Source organism: Oryx dammah, unplaced genomic scaffold, assembly GCF_014754425.2.
Source record: "Oryx dammah isolate SB20612 unplaced genomic scaffold, SCBI_Odam_1.1 HiC_scaffold_16, whole genome shotgun sequence".
Classification (NCBI taxonomy): domain Eukaryota; kingdom Metazoa; phylum Chordata; class Mammalia; order Artiodactyla; family Bovidae; genus Oryx; species Oryx dammah.
Genome location: NW_024070200.1, coordinates 2,337,216 through 2,351,357, shown reverse-complemented (window position 1 = coordinate 2,351,357; position 14,142 = coordinate 2,337,216). Strand labels below are relative to the sequence as shown.

The following is a 14,142-nucleotide window of genomic DNA, read 5'->3' as shown; positions in this document are numbered from 1 at the left end:
CCCGGCGCGGCTCAGGGTCGCGCGCCGCCCCGCAGCCCGCGCGCGCTTCCTCGACCCCGACCGCTTCCTGTGGCTCGACCCGCGCCTGTGGCGCCCGGGGGACGCGGCGCGCGGCCTCTTCTCCGTGGACGCCGAGCGCGTGCCCTGCCGCCACGACGACGTCGTCTTCCCGGCCGACGCCTCCTTCCGGGTGGGCCTGGGCCCGGGCGCCGGCACCGTGCGCGTCCGCAGCGTCCAGGCGCTGGGCCAGGTGGGCCGGGCGCGCGGGGGGGCGGGCGGGGGTCTCCCCGGAGCGCCTCCCACCCTGCTAGCCTGGCGGGTTCCGGGCGCTCAGGCGCGGTCTCCGCCCCGGCCGGCTCCCGGGCCCACCCGGCCACCTGCAGACGTTCACGCGCGACGAGGACCTGGCGGCTTTCCTGGCGTCCCGCGCGGGCCGCCTGCGCTTCCACGGGCCGGGCGCTCTGAGCGTGGACCCCGAGGCCTGCGCGGACCCGTCGGGCTGCGTCTGCGGCAACGCCGAGGTGAGGGCGGCCCGCCGCGGGGCGGCTGGAGTGGCGCGCGGCCGGGCCCGGCGCTGGGCGGGAGGTCGGGGCTGTGCCGCCGCGCCCCGCCGTCTCCCGCTCGCTCTCTCCCAAGGCTCGCGGCGCACTCTCCCGGCCTGGCCCTCGCCTTCTCCGCGCTGACCCCCGCTCCCCGTTTGCAGGCGCAGCCGCGGATCTGCGCCGCACTGCTCCAATCCCTGGGTGGTGGTTGCCCCCAGGCCACATGCCTGGAGCCCCTCCGGCCCGAAGGGCAGTGCTGCGACCTCTGCGGTGAGCGCTCCGCCGCGCCCCTCAGAGCTGGGGCGGCGCGGCCACGCTGGCTCGCCCCAGCCTGTTTCCCTGCCGGGCTCGGACCTGCGGGGCTGACCCCTCCTTCCCTTCCTGCTGCAGGAGCTGTCGTGTCGCTGACCCACGGCCCTGCCTTTGACCTGCAACAGTACCGGGCGCGGCTGCTGCACGCCTTTCTGGCTCTGGTACTGAGGCCGCGCCCCCAGCCCAGCCCCCACCCTTTCGCCGCCGGGGTCTAGGAGCACCCCCTCCGCCGCCTCCTTGATGCGTCCGCTTTCCGCCTGCAAAGCTCTTGTCCGTGTCCCCTTTGTCCCCGCAGGTCCGAGGGACGGAGTCCCCGGGCCAACTCTGTTTCCCTCTCCAGCCCCAGTACCAAGGGCTGCAAGTGGCCGTGTCCAAGGTTCAGCGCCCACCCGGGCTCCGCGAAGCCTCAGGCACGAAGGCGGACACGGAGATCCAAGTGGTGCTGGTAGAGGCCGGGCCCGAGACAGGCGGCGCGGGGCGCCTGGCCCGGGCCCTCCTGGCGGACATCGCGGAGCACGGTAACCGCGGCGCCCCTTTCCTAGTACCGCCCCCCCCCCCGGTCCCGCCCCGCCCCGGGATTCTGAGCCAGAGTCCTGCGTTGCAGGCGAGGCCCTCGGAGTCCTCTCGGCGACCGCTCGAGAGTCGGGCGCGCCCGTCTGGGGCGGCACGGCGGCGGGGCTGAACGCGCCGGCGCGCGCGGGGCTGGCAGGCGGCTTGGCGGCCTCGGGGCTGCTGGTGCTAATGGTGCTGCTGGCGGGGTTGCTGCTGCTGCGCCGGGAGGGGTGGCTCAGGTACGCGGGGCGTGGGGACCCCGGGGCTCGGGGACGCGGGCCGGGGGCTCGGGGGTCCAGTACGCGGGGCAGGCATTCTGGGCTCGGCTGTGTCGGGCTCACACGCGTCCTCGCCTCCAGGTGGAGGAGGCGCGACGAGGCGGACCCCGCGCGGGCCGGGGCGCAGCGGGGCTTCCACAACCCGCTGTTCTACGCGGCGGACTCCGCGGAGGCGGTGAGGGGCGCCCGGGGTCGGAGGTGCGGGACTTCCCTGCGGCTGGGCTCCCTGACTCTGCGCTCCCGCAGCTCCCGGCCCCGAAGTCGGACCAAAGGAGCTCCAGCCGCAGCTACTTCCTTAATCCGCTGTTTGGCGAAGGGGAGGCTGAGGCCTGAGTGGCCGCGTGACCGGCCCGTCGCACCCCGACCCCAGCCCCATCCAGCGGGCCCCGCGGGATCCCCCACCCTCTACTGGCCTAGGATGGGGTGGCCTGGCCCAATAAAGCGATTTCTTGCACCTGCTATCAGCGTGGACCACTGCCCCCTCCCCCCCTCCCCCGCGCCTGTCCCGCGCCCATCTGTCCCTGCCTGGTCGGAGCTGGGAGGGCCAGGTCGATGGTGAGGGGTGGTCCTCAGAGCCCGTGCCCGCTGATGCCTAGCCACCCAGGGTGGTCCTGGGTGCTGCCTATCGGCTGGGGCGGCCCAAGGTTCCGGCCTGAGAAGGTCCTCCCAGAACTAGGACGGCCTGCTGTGTTCCGGAGGAGCCCAGGAAGAAGCCCTTACTAGGGGGGTGGGGGTTAGTCGGTAGCTGAAGGGAAAAGGATGGCAGAGCCAGCTGCCAGCTGCTCAGGCCCAGGTTGCATGGGCTGCGCCGGGGCCAGACAGTGGGCCTGGACTTCCGACAAGCTGGGCACTGGCCCGCCCAGCAGGCTGGCCCAGCGGCACAGTGGGTTTGTCCCCTCTGTGGGCGGAGTCAGAGCTGCCCGCTCCCCGTGGTTGCAGGTGTCGGCACTCTGGCGTGTGTCCTGCCGGGTGGGGGCTCTTTGGTGTCGGAGGCCTTGAGGCCAGGCCTGGCCCACACCCCACTCCTGCAGGCAGCTGTGAGGTCCGCAGTGGGTGAGGGCTGAGCCGCTCAGGGTAGGACCCCGACTTGGTAGGTAATGACGGGCCAGCATGGGATGGTGGGGTGTGTGTGTACGGATGTGTATCTAGCTTGAACTGTCAGGGAGACACCTGTGTGACCCGTGTTGGGGACACCTGTCCCCCCGAGGGTGACCACCCGTGACCTTCTGACGGTGAACTCACTCTTAAGCTCCCATCGCTCTGCTCCGCGGCCAGCACCTTGTGAAGCTCTCCCACGTTGTGGGCGGTGGTTACTTAAATAGCTAGTATTTCATTTAGAAACGGCTCACACTTGAGCATGTGTTTCAGACCGACAACAGGTGCTCCTGTGGGGCAGATGTCTGGGTGGGTGGGGCGGGGTGGGGGGCAATGCCCCATGCGCTCTCTGACCTGGCTGCCCGGCTGCCCACCGCCTGCTCACCGTGGGCCTGCACTTTGGTTTGCCAGGTGCTGGACGTTGCCTCGGGAGCGTCTGCCTGTGCCTGGTGTAGGGACTGGGGGAGGCGGCTCATGGTGCCCCTTCCCCAGCAGGGGCGGTGGCGGACCCGCTGGCCGTGCTGACTGGTGGAGCTGCAGGGGGGCCCGGGATGCTTCCCGGGGATGGCGCGCCAGCTCTCTGCGTCCTGTCCATCCTCAGCGCCCCCTGCCCGCGTGTCACCAAGAGCTTACTGCGGGTCAAACAGTGTACCCAGCCCGCCACAGGCTCCTGGGCCCCCAGAGCTCTCCGACTGCCATGTACCCACTCCCACCTCCCTGTGAGCGCCCCCTCCTGGGGGTAGTCGGCCCGATCCTGTTTTCTCTCTTTGAAGCCTAGCAGGGACACTTGCCAGACAGCCCCCTCCCTCTAGCCAGAAGCCCACCCCGACCCTGCCTACAACCGCGCAGGGCATCCCCGGAGGCCCCCCGGGATCTGTGCAGGCGAGATGTCCCGGCCCTGGAGGCCGGCTCCTGCCACATGGACTCCATCCCCCACCGCTCCAAGGCAAGATGGTTCTTTCCAGTACCGGGTGGGCCTTCCAGTGCCGGGGGCCTCAGGCACCAGCTGACTGCGCGTGCCATTCAGACAAACCACCGAGAACTTTAAAACTGCCGTCTTCTGCTTTATTGACAGGTAAATTGTTCAAAAATGTTCTCACAATTCAATAATTACAAAGACTCAGACTTACATTAAAAAAGTAAAAACCAGAACCCCCAGCAGGTGCCAGCCCCAGCAGAAGGCCCGGGGGGCGGGCAGGCCACAGTGCCCACATCACTCAGTGCCAACTCATGGGAAATGCGTGTCTTCCACAGCGTCTCGAGGACGTCGGCTGGCAGGAGGAAGAGGGAAGGCCTGCCGGTGGCTCACGGAGAGCTTTCAGAGGCTGCCCCAGGCCCTGGCACTGGGAGGGGAGGCAGAAGCGCGCAGAGTGCGGGGTGGAGTGTGGGGGTGTCTACACCATCCAGTAGAGGGCACAAATCACGGGGCTCCATGCGGGGCGGGGCGCCCCTGGGCGCGGCCTCTCGGCTTGTGGGCACGGGGCCCAGCTACCCACCACCCACTGGTTTCAGGGCAGGAGGCTGAGCGGTGAAAGCGAGCAGGACAGAGCACAGCTGACTTCACAGTAGTAGAGACTGGTGAACAGGTGGCTGTGGCTGGGAATGGACTGCCTTGGGAGGGCCTCTGTCCACGGCTACGAGGTCGGCAGGAGGACTTCCGCCTCTGACTATGTATGGGCTAAATGAACAAAGAGGCCACGAACTAACCTCCACGTTTCCTGTCTTCAAGACTCTAGTGACACTGGGAATGGTATACAACTTCCTACGATGCTCCTAAGCACCTAGGAAACGGTTTCAGGGAACAGGGGCCGGAAGCGGCACCGAGGCCGTCCTGAGCTGCCTGCGTCCCGCGGGGGCCGCGGCTGGCCCTGGGTGGGCGGGAGGGGCCGGGGGCGTCCTTCATGTGCAAACGGAGCCACGTCACCTCACAGCTGCGCAGAGGATGATCTGGTCTACCACCAGACAGTGCGGCACGGAACTGGTCGTTATTATAATAAAGCATTTTCTCCATCTCCATATCTACACGTCGACTCTACGTCTCCTTGGACAACACTGGAGGCTCAGCTCAGTCTTGGCACTGGCGCTGGAGGCCGCCCGGGCCCCGGCCCTGTGGCGGGAGCCAGCGGCTTCAGGCGTCGCGGGACGGCTGCTCCAGGCCCTCGAGGGGCAGCTGGCTCCTGTGTGGGGAGTTGGGGCTCGGTGGGCCGCTGGGGTTGGAGCTGTTGGATGGAGTCGAGTGTTTGGTGGAATCTGAATCAGGCTGTAAAGACAGAATGGGGAGAGCGTGAGAACCATCAGCTGGGCCTGCAAGGGCGGCTGCCTGGGCAGGGGCAGCCCCGCTGTCTCCTTCTGAGATATGAGGACACACTCTCTACAGACTTTTCACGTGGCCCCTGCTGGAGAGATCTCAAACCAAGGCCCACCACCACCGATAACTCATGCAACTATTACAAAAAGGAGTAACTCTGCCGTGAAGAAACCAGACAGTGTGGCAACCAAGTGGCCCAAGGTCACAGATGTGAGGCTCTTTCATGGGAAAAGCACAGGGGATAGAGAGGAACTTTCTCCATGTGACAAAGGTGTCAGCGAGCAGCCCACTAACTTCACGCCCAGTGGTGAAAGGCAAAGCTCCCCGTTCAAAGCAGGGACGAGGCCACGGTGCTGCCGTCACTGCTGCTCAATACCATGCTACAAGGTCAGCCACTGGGTGAGTAAAGACGGCATCCACGAGGGAAAGAAAGAAGCAGCAGCATCTCTGCTCACAGCTGACCAGACTCTGTAGGGATAAAAGAGCTTAACAAGTTCAGTAAAGCTGCAGGATGCAAGGTCAACCCAAAAATCAGTTCTGCTTCTAATACACCAGCAATGAGCAATCTGAAAAGAAAACTAAGAAAACAATTCCATTTACAATAGCATCCAAAAGGATAAAGTATATCTAAGAGTAAGTTTAACCAGAGGTGAACGATCTGTATACCAAGACCATAAACAATGCTGAAAAAATTTTTAAAAGACCACCTGAATAAATCAAAAGGCATCCCATATTCATGGACTGGAAGACTACTGTTAACATTCCCCACGTGATCAACCTACAGATTCGATGTAGTCCTTCCCAAATTCCTAAAGGACTTTTTGGGGGAGGCATAGAACTGGAAAAGCCAATCCTTAAATTCACATAGAATAGCAGAGGACCCAGAAGAGTCAAAAGAAAACTGCGTAAGAAAAAGCAGGAGGACTCACACTTCCCAGACTCACTACTTCAAAATGTACCACTGGGACATCCCTGGTGGTCCAGAGGCTAGGAACTCGCCTGCCAATTCAGGGGACACGAGTTCGATGCCTGGTTGGGAAACTAAGATCTCACACACTGCGGGCCGACTAAGCCCATGCTCCACAGCAGAAGAAGCCACTGTGAAGAGAAGCCTGCGCACCAGCAGAGAGCAGGCCCCGCTCACTGTATCTAGAGAAAGCCCCGGCAGCAACCGAGACTCGGGCAGCCACCAATAAATGAAGCTGAGGGAGAAGCTGAGACACTGTCCTGAAAATGGGGGCGGAACAGATACGTTGTGCCAGCTCTTGGGTTTCAGGTGGTGCAGCAGAGGCTCCAGGAATAGAAACATGTAGACAAAAGAATTTAACAAATACTAAAGGGTAACCCTACAGGACAGAGGGAAGTAAGTGGTGCCGTGTGCTTTAGAGAAAGCAGCTCAGATCTCACCCACACCCGCTAAGACACGCTCTCACACTCCCTCAGACACTTTCACATACAATGACAGAAAGGAAAAGCCTGCCCAGTTCTCAAAGAGAGTGAAAGAGAATTTATCTTAATTGAAAAAGATAGACTAGACTGTATAAGAACTAAAAATTTCTATGTGCTATATTTCTATATGACAACACCTTTACAATTAAAGACAAAACGTCAGTGATACTGGGAAGAGTACTCACAACAGGTAATACCCACAATCTATGAAGAGTTTCTGTGAACAAGTAGGAGACAGGCCCTCAAGAGCAGCCAGGCGAAGGGTGCAGAGGTGGCCTTGGAGGAGCAAACGGCCAACCCTCAAACCTGGAGCTCCGGGCACGCCAGGAAGATGAGGGACTCACGCGGTTGGAGCCGTCAGCTCAGCAGCGCTGCGCCCCTGGCCTCCCATCACAGAAGTGCTGCCGGGGCCCAGCCCTCAGGCCACCCTGCCTCCTGCTCTCCTCCCCCACCACATGGGGAGACTGAGGACACTGCTGTTTGCAGTGGGACCGCCTGAGAACCCTGTGTAGACCCTCAACACTCCGATCCCACGGGGCTGTCGGAGGAGAAGAGAGAGCAAGACGCACAGGCCAGCTGTGCACTTCCTGGAGTTCCAGCCATGTGTGCGAGACTACGCAGAAAAGCCGGCGGGAGCAGCCGCCCTGCACGCTCCAAGCACGCAGACGCCCACCCAGTCAGCACCCGGGAGGAGAGCTGGGCCCCAGCACCTCAGGGGCCCTTGGCCACACCCTCCTCAGCTAGGCCAGGGGGCCAAGCCACTGGACAGCAGGGCCTGAAGGAATCCTCAGTATCCTGAGGCCACGAGGAGGGGAGAACCCTCGCCTTTCTCCAGACAGACTCATAGCTGCCGCTCCAGGGCAGACTGAGCCTCAGACTTCGGGCCTCCGCCTTCACCAGACGAACCTCACCTCTTTGTCAAAGTCCTGGTCAGGGTCAGACATACTCCTTAGCGGCACAGCCACTCCGGGTTCAGATCCCCCTACAAAACAAAGACGGCCATCACCCTGGGGAGACAGTTGAGAACAGAACCGCAAGCCTAGCCCCTTTTCCAGGCCCCCCTCTGCGCCCCTACCTGAGGAGGGCCACGAGACGTAGGGCTTGTTCCTGGGCGGAGGCGGGCGGGACAGGCTGGCAGGGGCGGGGCCCGGCGGCCTCTCCTCCTGGGCAGCAGGCACAGCGCTCTGTGCAGAGAGCAGTGTGTCAGCTCGGGAACATGCACCGGCTGCTGGAGGCAGGTAGCCAGGCCCCGAGCAGAGTGTGCAGGCCAGTTCGGAGCCTGCAGCACCACCAGGCGGAGGCCCTAGGCCTCTGTGGGGAAACAGGCTGGGAAGGCCTCTGGACAGCTGCGTCGGGTCAGCTTTGCGCTAAGAACTGGCAGTGAGTGAGAGAGAGCAAAGTATGCTACCTGCCCTTACTGCGCTGTTCCAGCAGTCATTTTTGACAGCGGTTTCCTCACGACAACATAAGAGACGGTGATGGCCAAAGACCCTTGGGGAGCCATGGGGAGGGGGTGCGGCGGGAGCGGCCGGGGCTCACCAGAGGCAGGTCCATGAGCGCCTGCATGCCGTCGCCCGGGCCCATGTGCGCCACGTGGTTGAAGTTGGTGGGGTTGGAGATCATCTTGGACCGCAGCTCCGGGTCTCTGAGCATCTCCCTGCAGAGGGAGGCGGCGTGAGGCCCCGCCCCGCCCCCCCCCACCCCATCCCGCCCCCGCCCCCGCGGTTCCTGCCCCCGCGGCTCCTACCGCCGCTGCTGCAGCCGCTCCTCCTCCGGGACCTTGAAGACGAAACGTCTCTTGCTCCGGGTCCGCAGCATCTGCTTCCGGCTGTTGTCCGAGGTGTCGGGCACGTTGAGCACGGTTCCTGTGGGCCAGGGAAAGGTCGCACAGCTACGGACTCCTGGGAAGCCCCCTGCCACCCCTCTCCACCCTCCGCTCCCTCCGCAATAAGGGCTCACCTGAGGCCTTGCTCTTGAAATAGATCAGGCGGGGAGGCTCACAGTTGAGAAGGTTGAGGCTGCCTTCCAAGTTCAGGGGCCGAATCTGTGTTGGGAACGATGGGTGAGGTGGCTGCCCTGCGCAGGCGGCAGGCACCACACATGCACCCCGAGCCTTACCCTGCGCAGGCCGACCGTCTGCACCCACTCCATGGTGCGCACATCGAAGACGTCCACGCCGTACTCGCTATACACCGTGACGTGCGCGGGGCTGCAACCTGGCGCACACGGAGCAGAGGGGTGAGCCTGGGCCGCCCGGTGCCAGAGGCCACCCGCCCGCACCGGGGTGCGTCGGCCCAGGCCTCGGGGCCCCCACTGCGGAGGGAACCTCCGCTCCTGACGTCTGACAACATTTTAAATACCACCACGCATTGAGCACTGACAACTACCTACTCAAAACTTCGTTTTTCATTTAGCTTGCTTGCTGTACAGTTACAGCAGAAGCTTATTACTATTACTTCAGGCTGAATGCATTGCAAATCCAGGCTTTCCTTAAGGCAAACTCCTTTGTGGTTCCAGAAGTCAGACTTCTGAGTAAACACTTTAAAATCTCCCCCAAGAAACTACCGATGTGCTCCGAGTGAGGCGCTGGCCTTCCCCGAAGCTGTCTGCAGGCCACCCTCCTGTAGCCGGTCTGAACACGCACAGTGACAATCTCCCTCCTGCCATGGGCTGGGGACCTGCTGCTCTCCCCTCTCACGGCAGGTCTGGATGGAAAACCCTCCTGGGGCAGGGCTGGGAGATGGAGGCCTGCTGGCCCGCCAGCACCTGAGGTCCACTGGGACTTTCCCACCATTTGGACAATGGGGCAGACATGTGAGCCGGCCCAGAGACATCCTGGAGGGCACAGCTGTCACGCTGAGCGGACGGGGGGCTCTGGGCTCAGCCTAGGTTCCTGTCCTCCTATGTCCCAGGGCTGGAAGTCACTCCTCACCACATCACACTTAACTGCATTTCTAAAAAGCTTCTGCTATGTTGCTATTAGATTCCAAATGGGCTGCCTGATCACACCTGTTCTTTGGAGCACAAAAAAGAAAATACAACAGGATTTAGGGAACAAAAGATGCTGAAACCAGTTGCCAAACTGTCCCGGAAGTGACATTTCAGACAAACCGTGAGGCCTCCTGAGTGCGGCACATGATGAAGACAGCCAGAGGACCAGAGGGCCCTGAAGGGCCTCAGAGACCTCACCCACGCAGGGGCTCCAGGGGCAGCTCCCCTTATGCAGGAACATGTGGGGCTCCGTCTGCCGACAGTTTACTGACAGACTGATACACTCAGCTGCCCAGTTAAGAAAAAAAGTAACCGGTTAAATCAGCAGGAAGGCCCCTGCTGTGTGGTGGGCAGGTCACCGCCCTGTGTGGCTCCCAGGCTGCTCCTCGGAAGGTCGGGGCTCCTGTGGCCGGGGTGGGGTGGGGTGGTATGTGTGTGAGAGGACGCGCATGCTCGCGTGGGGCTCGCGATGAGCAGGAAGCAGCACCAGTCCTCCACCCTGAGAGCTCCTGAGTGAGTCTTGCAGCTCTAGAACTGGCTGGTGTCTGTGCCGTGCACAGAGATTTACCGAGCACAGATGAGAGAGGGCTGGACTCGGAAGAGAACGCAGCAACCTTGATGCCAGCTCCCTCACGGCCAAGATCAGAGCGCATGGCCCCCAGCGATCTGTATCCCGCTGGAGTTGCCAGGTGGCTGCGAGCCCATTCCTGCACTGGCCACCCACGAGGATGAGGGGGTGCGGCGGGAGAGACCAGGAGGGGAGATGTTAAGGCCATGGCTGCCCACACCATGCCTGGGCCCCAGCCAAGGGCGAACAAGGCCGGTAAAGAGCCACCTCCCCTCGGGCCCCGGCTCCTGGTCACAGCCCATGGGTGTTCTGCCAGTTTGGTGAGGCCAGCAACAAGGCAGACCCAAGAGGATACTTTTAGGGAATCAGGGAAAACAGGACACCCCCTCCCGCCTGCCAGCTGGAAGTTGACGTGTGACGTGCAGGTGACCACGCAGACCACCTGCTACGCCCTGTATTGAGCAGGCGGGACCTGCAGCCAGGCTCTTTGACACGAGAGCAGACGGCAGGCCGGCAGGGCGCGGAGCACAGACTCCAGCGGCTGGCGCCGTCATCCTGGCAGAAGGACGCTCGGTTGAGCACCCGGAGCGGCTCCTGCCCGCAGCACAGCGTCTGTCCCGAGAGGACCCCGGCCCAGAGGTCAGGGCTGAGTGCCTTCTGCCCAAGGAAACCTGTAGCTTGTTGTCATGACCGTGTAAAGTGTACACGTCACCAAGAACGTCTTTTTAAAAAGTGAAACAACGCAGGTCCTTCTCCCATCCGCCTTGCCTTCCCCCTGCGAGGCCAGCCAGCTGCTCGGCTCCTAAGCTGAGGGGCCCCCAAGGGAGGGGCAGGCAAGCCCAGCTGGCCGGCCAGGGAGTGGCCCCAGGCCCACCCTGTCCTCTGCAGCAAGCTGGGGGTCCGCCTCTCCTGCCGCCCACCCTGAGCACTTGGCCGAGGGGCGGGAGGACAGACCGAGGCAGGGAGGACACGTGCTGACCGGCGGGGCAGCAGCGGCGACGGGGTACGGCAACAGGAAACATATACATACTACAGGCAACGGGCGCCGCAGGCCACATGAGCTCCCGAGCGCGCGACCTCCGACCTTGCGGGTCCACGTACAGTCCCATGTGGCTGAAGCAAAGCAGGTACTCCTCACTTTTGAGCTCCACAGCACAAAGGGCATCAAAAGACTGTTGTGAGAGGAACGTAAGCGAGGGGTCATTGGGATTTACCAGGTTTAGAGCCTGCCCATCTCCCTGGGTGCTCAACAGAGAGAACCCGGAAGGGTAGCCAACACAGAGCCTGTCCTTGACCGCGGCCATCCACTGCACATTGCCAGGGGCCACGAGCTCGCTGAGCTTCCGGTGGAAAGGCTTAGTTCTCTGGATCTCATAGCAAAGGACCAGCCGCTTCACTGCCACGAACAGGCAGGTGGGGCCGCTCTTCTTCAGCGTCCCGGTCGCTATGAGCTGGCAGCCTTTTGTCTCCGGAAGCTTGATGTCCATGTTGCTCTCTGCCCCATCGAAGGAGGACCATGGACAGAGGTGGACGTGGTGGTTCCGGCCACAGAGGAGAACGGCGACTCTCTCTTTGGGGGCGAGCTCAATCTGGTACACCTTCTTGTAGTCAGCCACACGGACGATCACTGTGGGACAGGGCGGGAGCGTGAGGCGAGGGCTCTGCGGATGTACCCCCCCACCCCCCCACCGCCCCGGAAGCCCTCCTGGTTCATGCCCTGCTGTCTCTGCCACTGTGTCATCTCTCTCATACCCCTGGCCCAGACCCCTGGCTGGGAGGTGCTGAGTGCAGGGAGGCCCTGAGGGTGCACCCTGGATTCCCCCTCATCCCTGAACCCAAGACCCTGCATCTGGAAAACAAAGGGCTGTCACCAGCTTCAGTGGACCCTTAGATACACTCACAGGATGTAGCCACCTGTTCCTGGGGGGCCCAGACCAACCCAGGACCCTCGACACCCTCCCTGGGTCAGGACCTCCACTGGGGTTTGAGGCCGAGCCCTGGGTCTGGATCCTGATGGGGATCAGCTCCGCAAGAGCAGCCACCACCCCAGGGCCCCACGTGCTCCCCACTCTTCCCTGGGGCTGGAGTGCCAAGACCCCGGGCTCCTGAGGAAGGGGCTACCCCCCCCCCCCAGGGAAGCCCCCTATTCCCCAGGGAGACCCCTGGAGCCAGGCCCGGGCAGTGATCCGGGAGACTCAGGGATACTCCTGCTTTTTCTTCTGGGAGGAATGAAAGGTCAAAACGTGAAGCAAGGAAGGAGCATTTTGTCTGATAAGGCCTCAGTGTGCCTGGGAATTAAGGACCCGTCTCCCTTCACCCCGTCCTTCCTGGGAGGACTCTCGAGACTGCTCTCGGCATCTCACTGGACCAGGCGGGCCCTGCCTGCAGCCCATGGGGTGGGCGGACAAGTGCCAGACAGCTGTCCACCGTCTGTCTCATTTGTGGCCTGTTCCTCTCCTCAGCCACTGGCCGATCCCCTTCTCTGTGAAGCTCTCTGACGCGGAAACTGAACTCTGCCATCCAGGGAACCCACCTTAATGCCTACGCGTCCCCACCACTGACCCGTGCCTGCGGCACAGAGCGGACGGCCCAAGCACCACACACTCACCATCCCGGGTCACCTCTATGACGTAGAGCCCTTCCTCGAGGCCAATGGCGATCCGGTCCCCGTCTGCGGACGACGCAAAGGAAGTCACGATCCTCTGTCTCCGGAGTTAACTATGAGTTCCCACGATGCCCACCCGCCCTGGCCCCCTGCGCGGGCACCGTGGCGCGGGACGCGCACCCAGGATGGCGGCCGTGAGTACGGCCTTGATGAGGGGCAGCGAGCTGTCGTAGGCCTCCTGGGGGACGTGCACCGCCTGGCTCTGCAGGCGGTTCTTCTGGAGGATGGCCTGCAGGCCCTCCAAGATCCCCACCCACTTCCGCTTCTCGTTCTCGTTCTCCGTCAGGATGAGTAGCGAGCTGGTCTTAGAAGGTGCACCTAAGAGAGAGGCCGTCACCTTCAGGACAGAAAACAAACAAGACAGACGAGTCGTAAGACAACGGCACATGGAGCCAGCGCCAGGCGGCCTGGAGGGGTGAGCCCGAGGCTGCTGCCTGGAGTGCTCCCTCCAAGGGCCGCTGGGATCCTGGTCCAGCCGCCCACAGGGGCCACGAGCAGACTGACCTCTGAGGGCAGGGCACTCCACTCTCACCAAAACCGCCTGTTTGCTCTAACTGCTCTTGTCACAGCTGGGAAACCCACTCTCAGAACGTGTCCAGCTAGAGTGAGAGTTCCCTGGCAGTCCAGCGGTCAGGATGCCACACTCTCACTGCCAAGGGCCCAGGTTCAATCCCAGGTCAGGGAACTGAGATCCCAAAAGCTGTACAGTGCAGCCAAAGCAGAGAAAAAAGACAGAAAGAAAGGGGAAAAACAAAACAACACGCAGGGACAATGGACTCTTGCACACCCACCTCCCTGGGGGCTCCCCAAACACCAGGAGCCGCGCACAACTCTAGCTGCTACAGAATCATCTGGGCACACAGTGATGGCGATTCTCTGTACTATATACAGAGGCAGGTTCTGAATAGAGACGTGATTTAACAGAAAATGATCCATGGTCTTGGTTTTGTGGTCAACCAGATTTTACTGTAGCTGTGAAAATTCCCAGCGGAGGGGGAACTCATTCTTCTGGAAGCTTCCTGAAGCCACAGCACCCACTACCAGCCCAGCAGGGTGCACCCAGTGGGCGTGCCCCGCCTCCGCCAACAAGGCTGCTGACGGCAGCATCTACCTTTTTCTTTCTTGCTTTGCTCAGGTTAATGCCCAGTGAGTCCCCGGGAGGGAGGCTGAAGGGCCCGTTTCCCCAATGCCAACTCATGAGGCAGCTTCAGCATTCAGTGCCCTGGACGGAGTGGCCAGGACAGACACACCGAGGACAAGGATGGAGCTGGAAGGCCTGGCACTGGGGGGCTGGTGGATGGATGAGCGGAGAGGCCGACAGTCTAGAGAAACAGGAGGTCCCTTCACGCGAACTCCTTGCTACCACACTAGAAAATGCTCAT

The 14,142-nt window shown here is 62.3% G+C and overlaps 2 protein-coding genes and 1 long non-coding RNA gene across 5 annotated transcripts in view; 2 read left to right on the top strand and 1 right to left on the bottom strand.

Annotated features, from left to right (window-relative positions):
• Nucleotides 1-2,143, top strand: part of AMN (amnion associated transmembrane protein) — a 12,533-nt gene extending 10,390 nt beyond the window's left edge. Inside the window, exons 4-11 of the mRNA XM_040256871.1 lie at nucleotides 27-250; nucleotides 384-521; nucleotides 704-812; nucleotides 933-1,015; nucleotides 1,195-1,372; nucleotides 1,459-1,645; nucleotides 1,766-1,859; nucleotides 1,931-2,143. Of these exons, the coding sequence (XP_040112805.1) occupies nucleotides 27-250; nucleotides 384-521; nucleotides 704-812; nucleotides 933-1,015; nucleotides 1,195-1,372; nucleotides 1,459-1,645; nucleotides 1,766-1,859; nucleotides 1,931-2,017 (1,100 nt within the window). The 3' untranslated portion in view covers nucleotides 2,018-2,143. The remainder of the gene's footprint in view (nucleotides 1-26; nucleotides 251-383; nucleotides 522-703; nucleotides 813-932; nucleotides 1,016-1,194; nucleotides 1,373-1,458; nucleotides 1,646-1,765; nucleotides 1,860-1,930) is intronic.
• A 497-nt stretch (nucleotides 2,144-2,640) lies between these two features.
• On the top strand, nucleotides 2,641-3,918 carry LOC120875160. The gene is made up of 2 exons (XR_005723832.1): nucleotides 2,641-3,417; nucleotides 3,629-3,918. It is a non-coding gene; the product is annotated as an uncharacterized LOC120875160 (long non-coding RNA).
• CDC42BPB (CDC42 binding protein kinase beta) overlaps nucleotides 3,823-14,142 on the bottom strand; it is a 103,290-nt gene continuing 92,970 nt past the window's right edge. Inside the window, exons 28-37 of one of the 3 annotated variants that reach the window (XM_040256868.1) lie at nucleotides 12,881-13,097; nucleotides 12,704-12,766; nucleotides 11,126-11,722; nucleotides 8,655-8,752; nucleotides 8,496-8,580; nucleotides 8,284-8,401; nucleotides 8,076-8,193; nucleotides 7,612-7,720; nucleotides 7,448-7,518; nucleotides 3,823-5,039 (exon numbers count right to left, since the gene is read on the bottom strand). In XM_040256868.1, coding sequence (XP_040112802.1) covers nucleotides 4,908-5,039; nucleotides 7,448-7,518; nucleotides 7,612-7,720; nucleotides 8,076-8,193; nucleotides 8,284-8,401; nucleotides 8,496-8,580; nucleotides 8,655-8,752; nucleotides 11,126-11,722; nucleotides 12,704-12,766; nucleotides 12,881-13,097 — 1,608 coding nt within the window. In that variant the 3' untranslated portion in view covers nucleotides 3,823-4,907. The remainder of the gene's footprint in view (nucleotides 5,040-7,447; nucleotides 7,519-7,611; nucleotides 7,721-8,075; nucleotides 8,194-8,283; nucleotides 8,402-8,495; nucleotides 8,581-8,654; nucleotides 8,753-11,125; nucleotides 11,723-12,703; nucleotides 12,767-12,880; nucleotides 13,098-14,142) is intronic. The other 2 variants (XR_005723831.1, XM_040256869.1) reach the window with 2 other exon arrangements.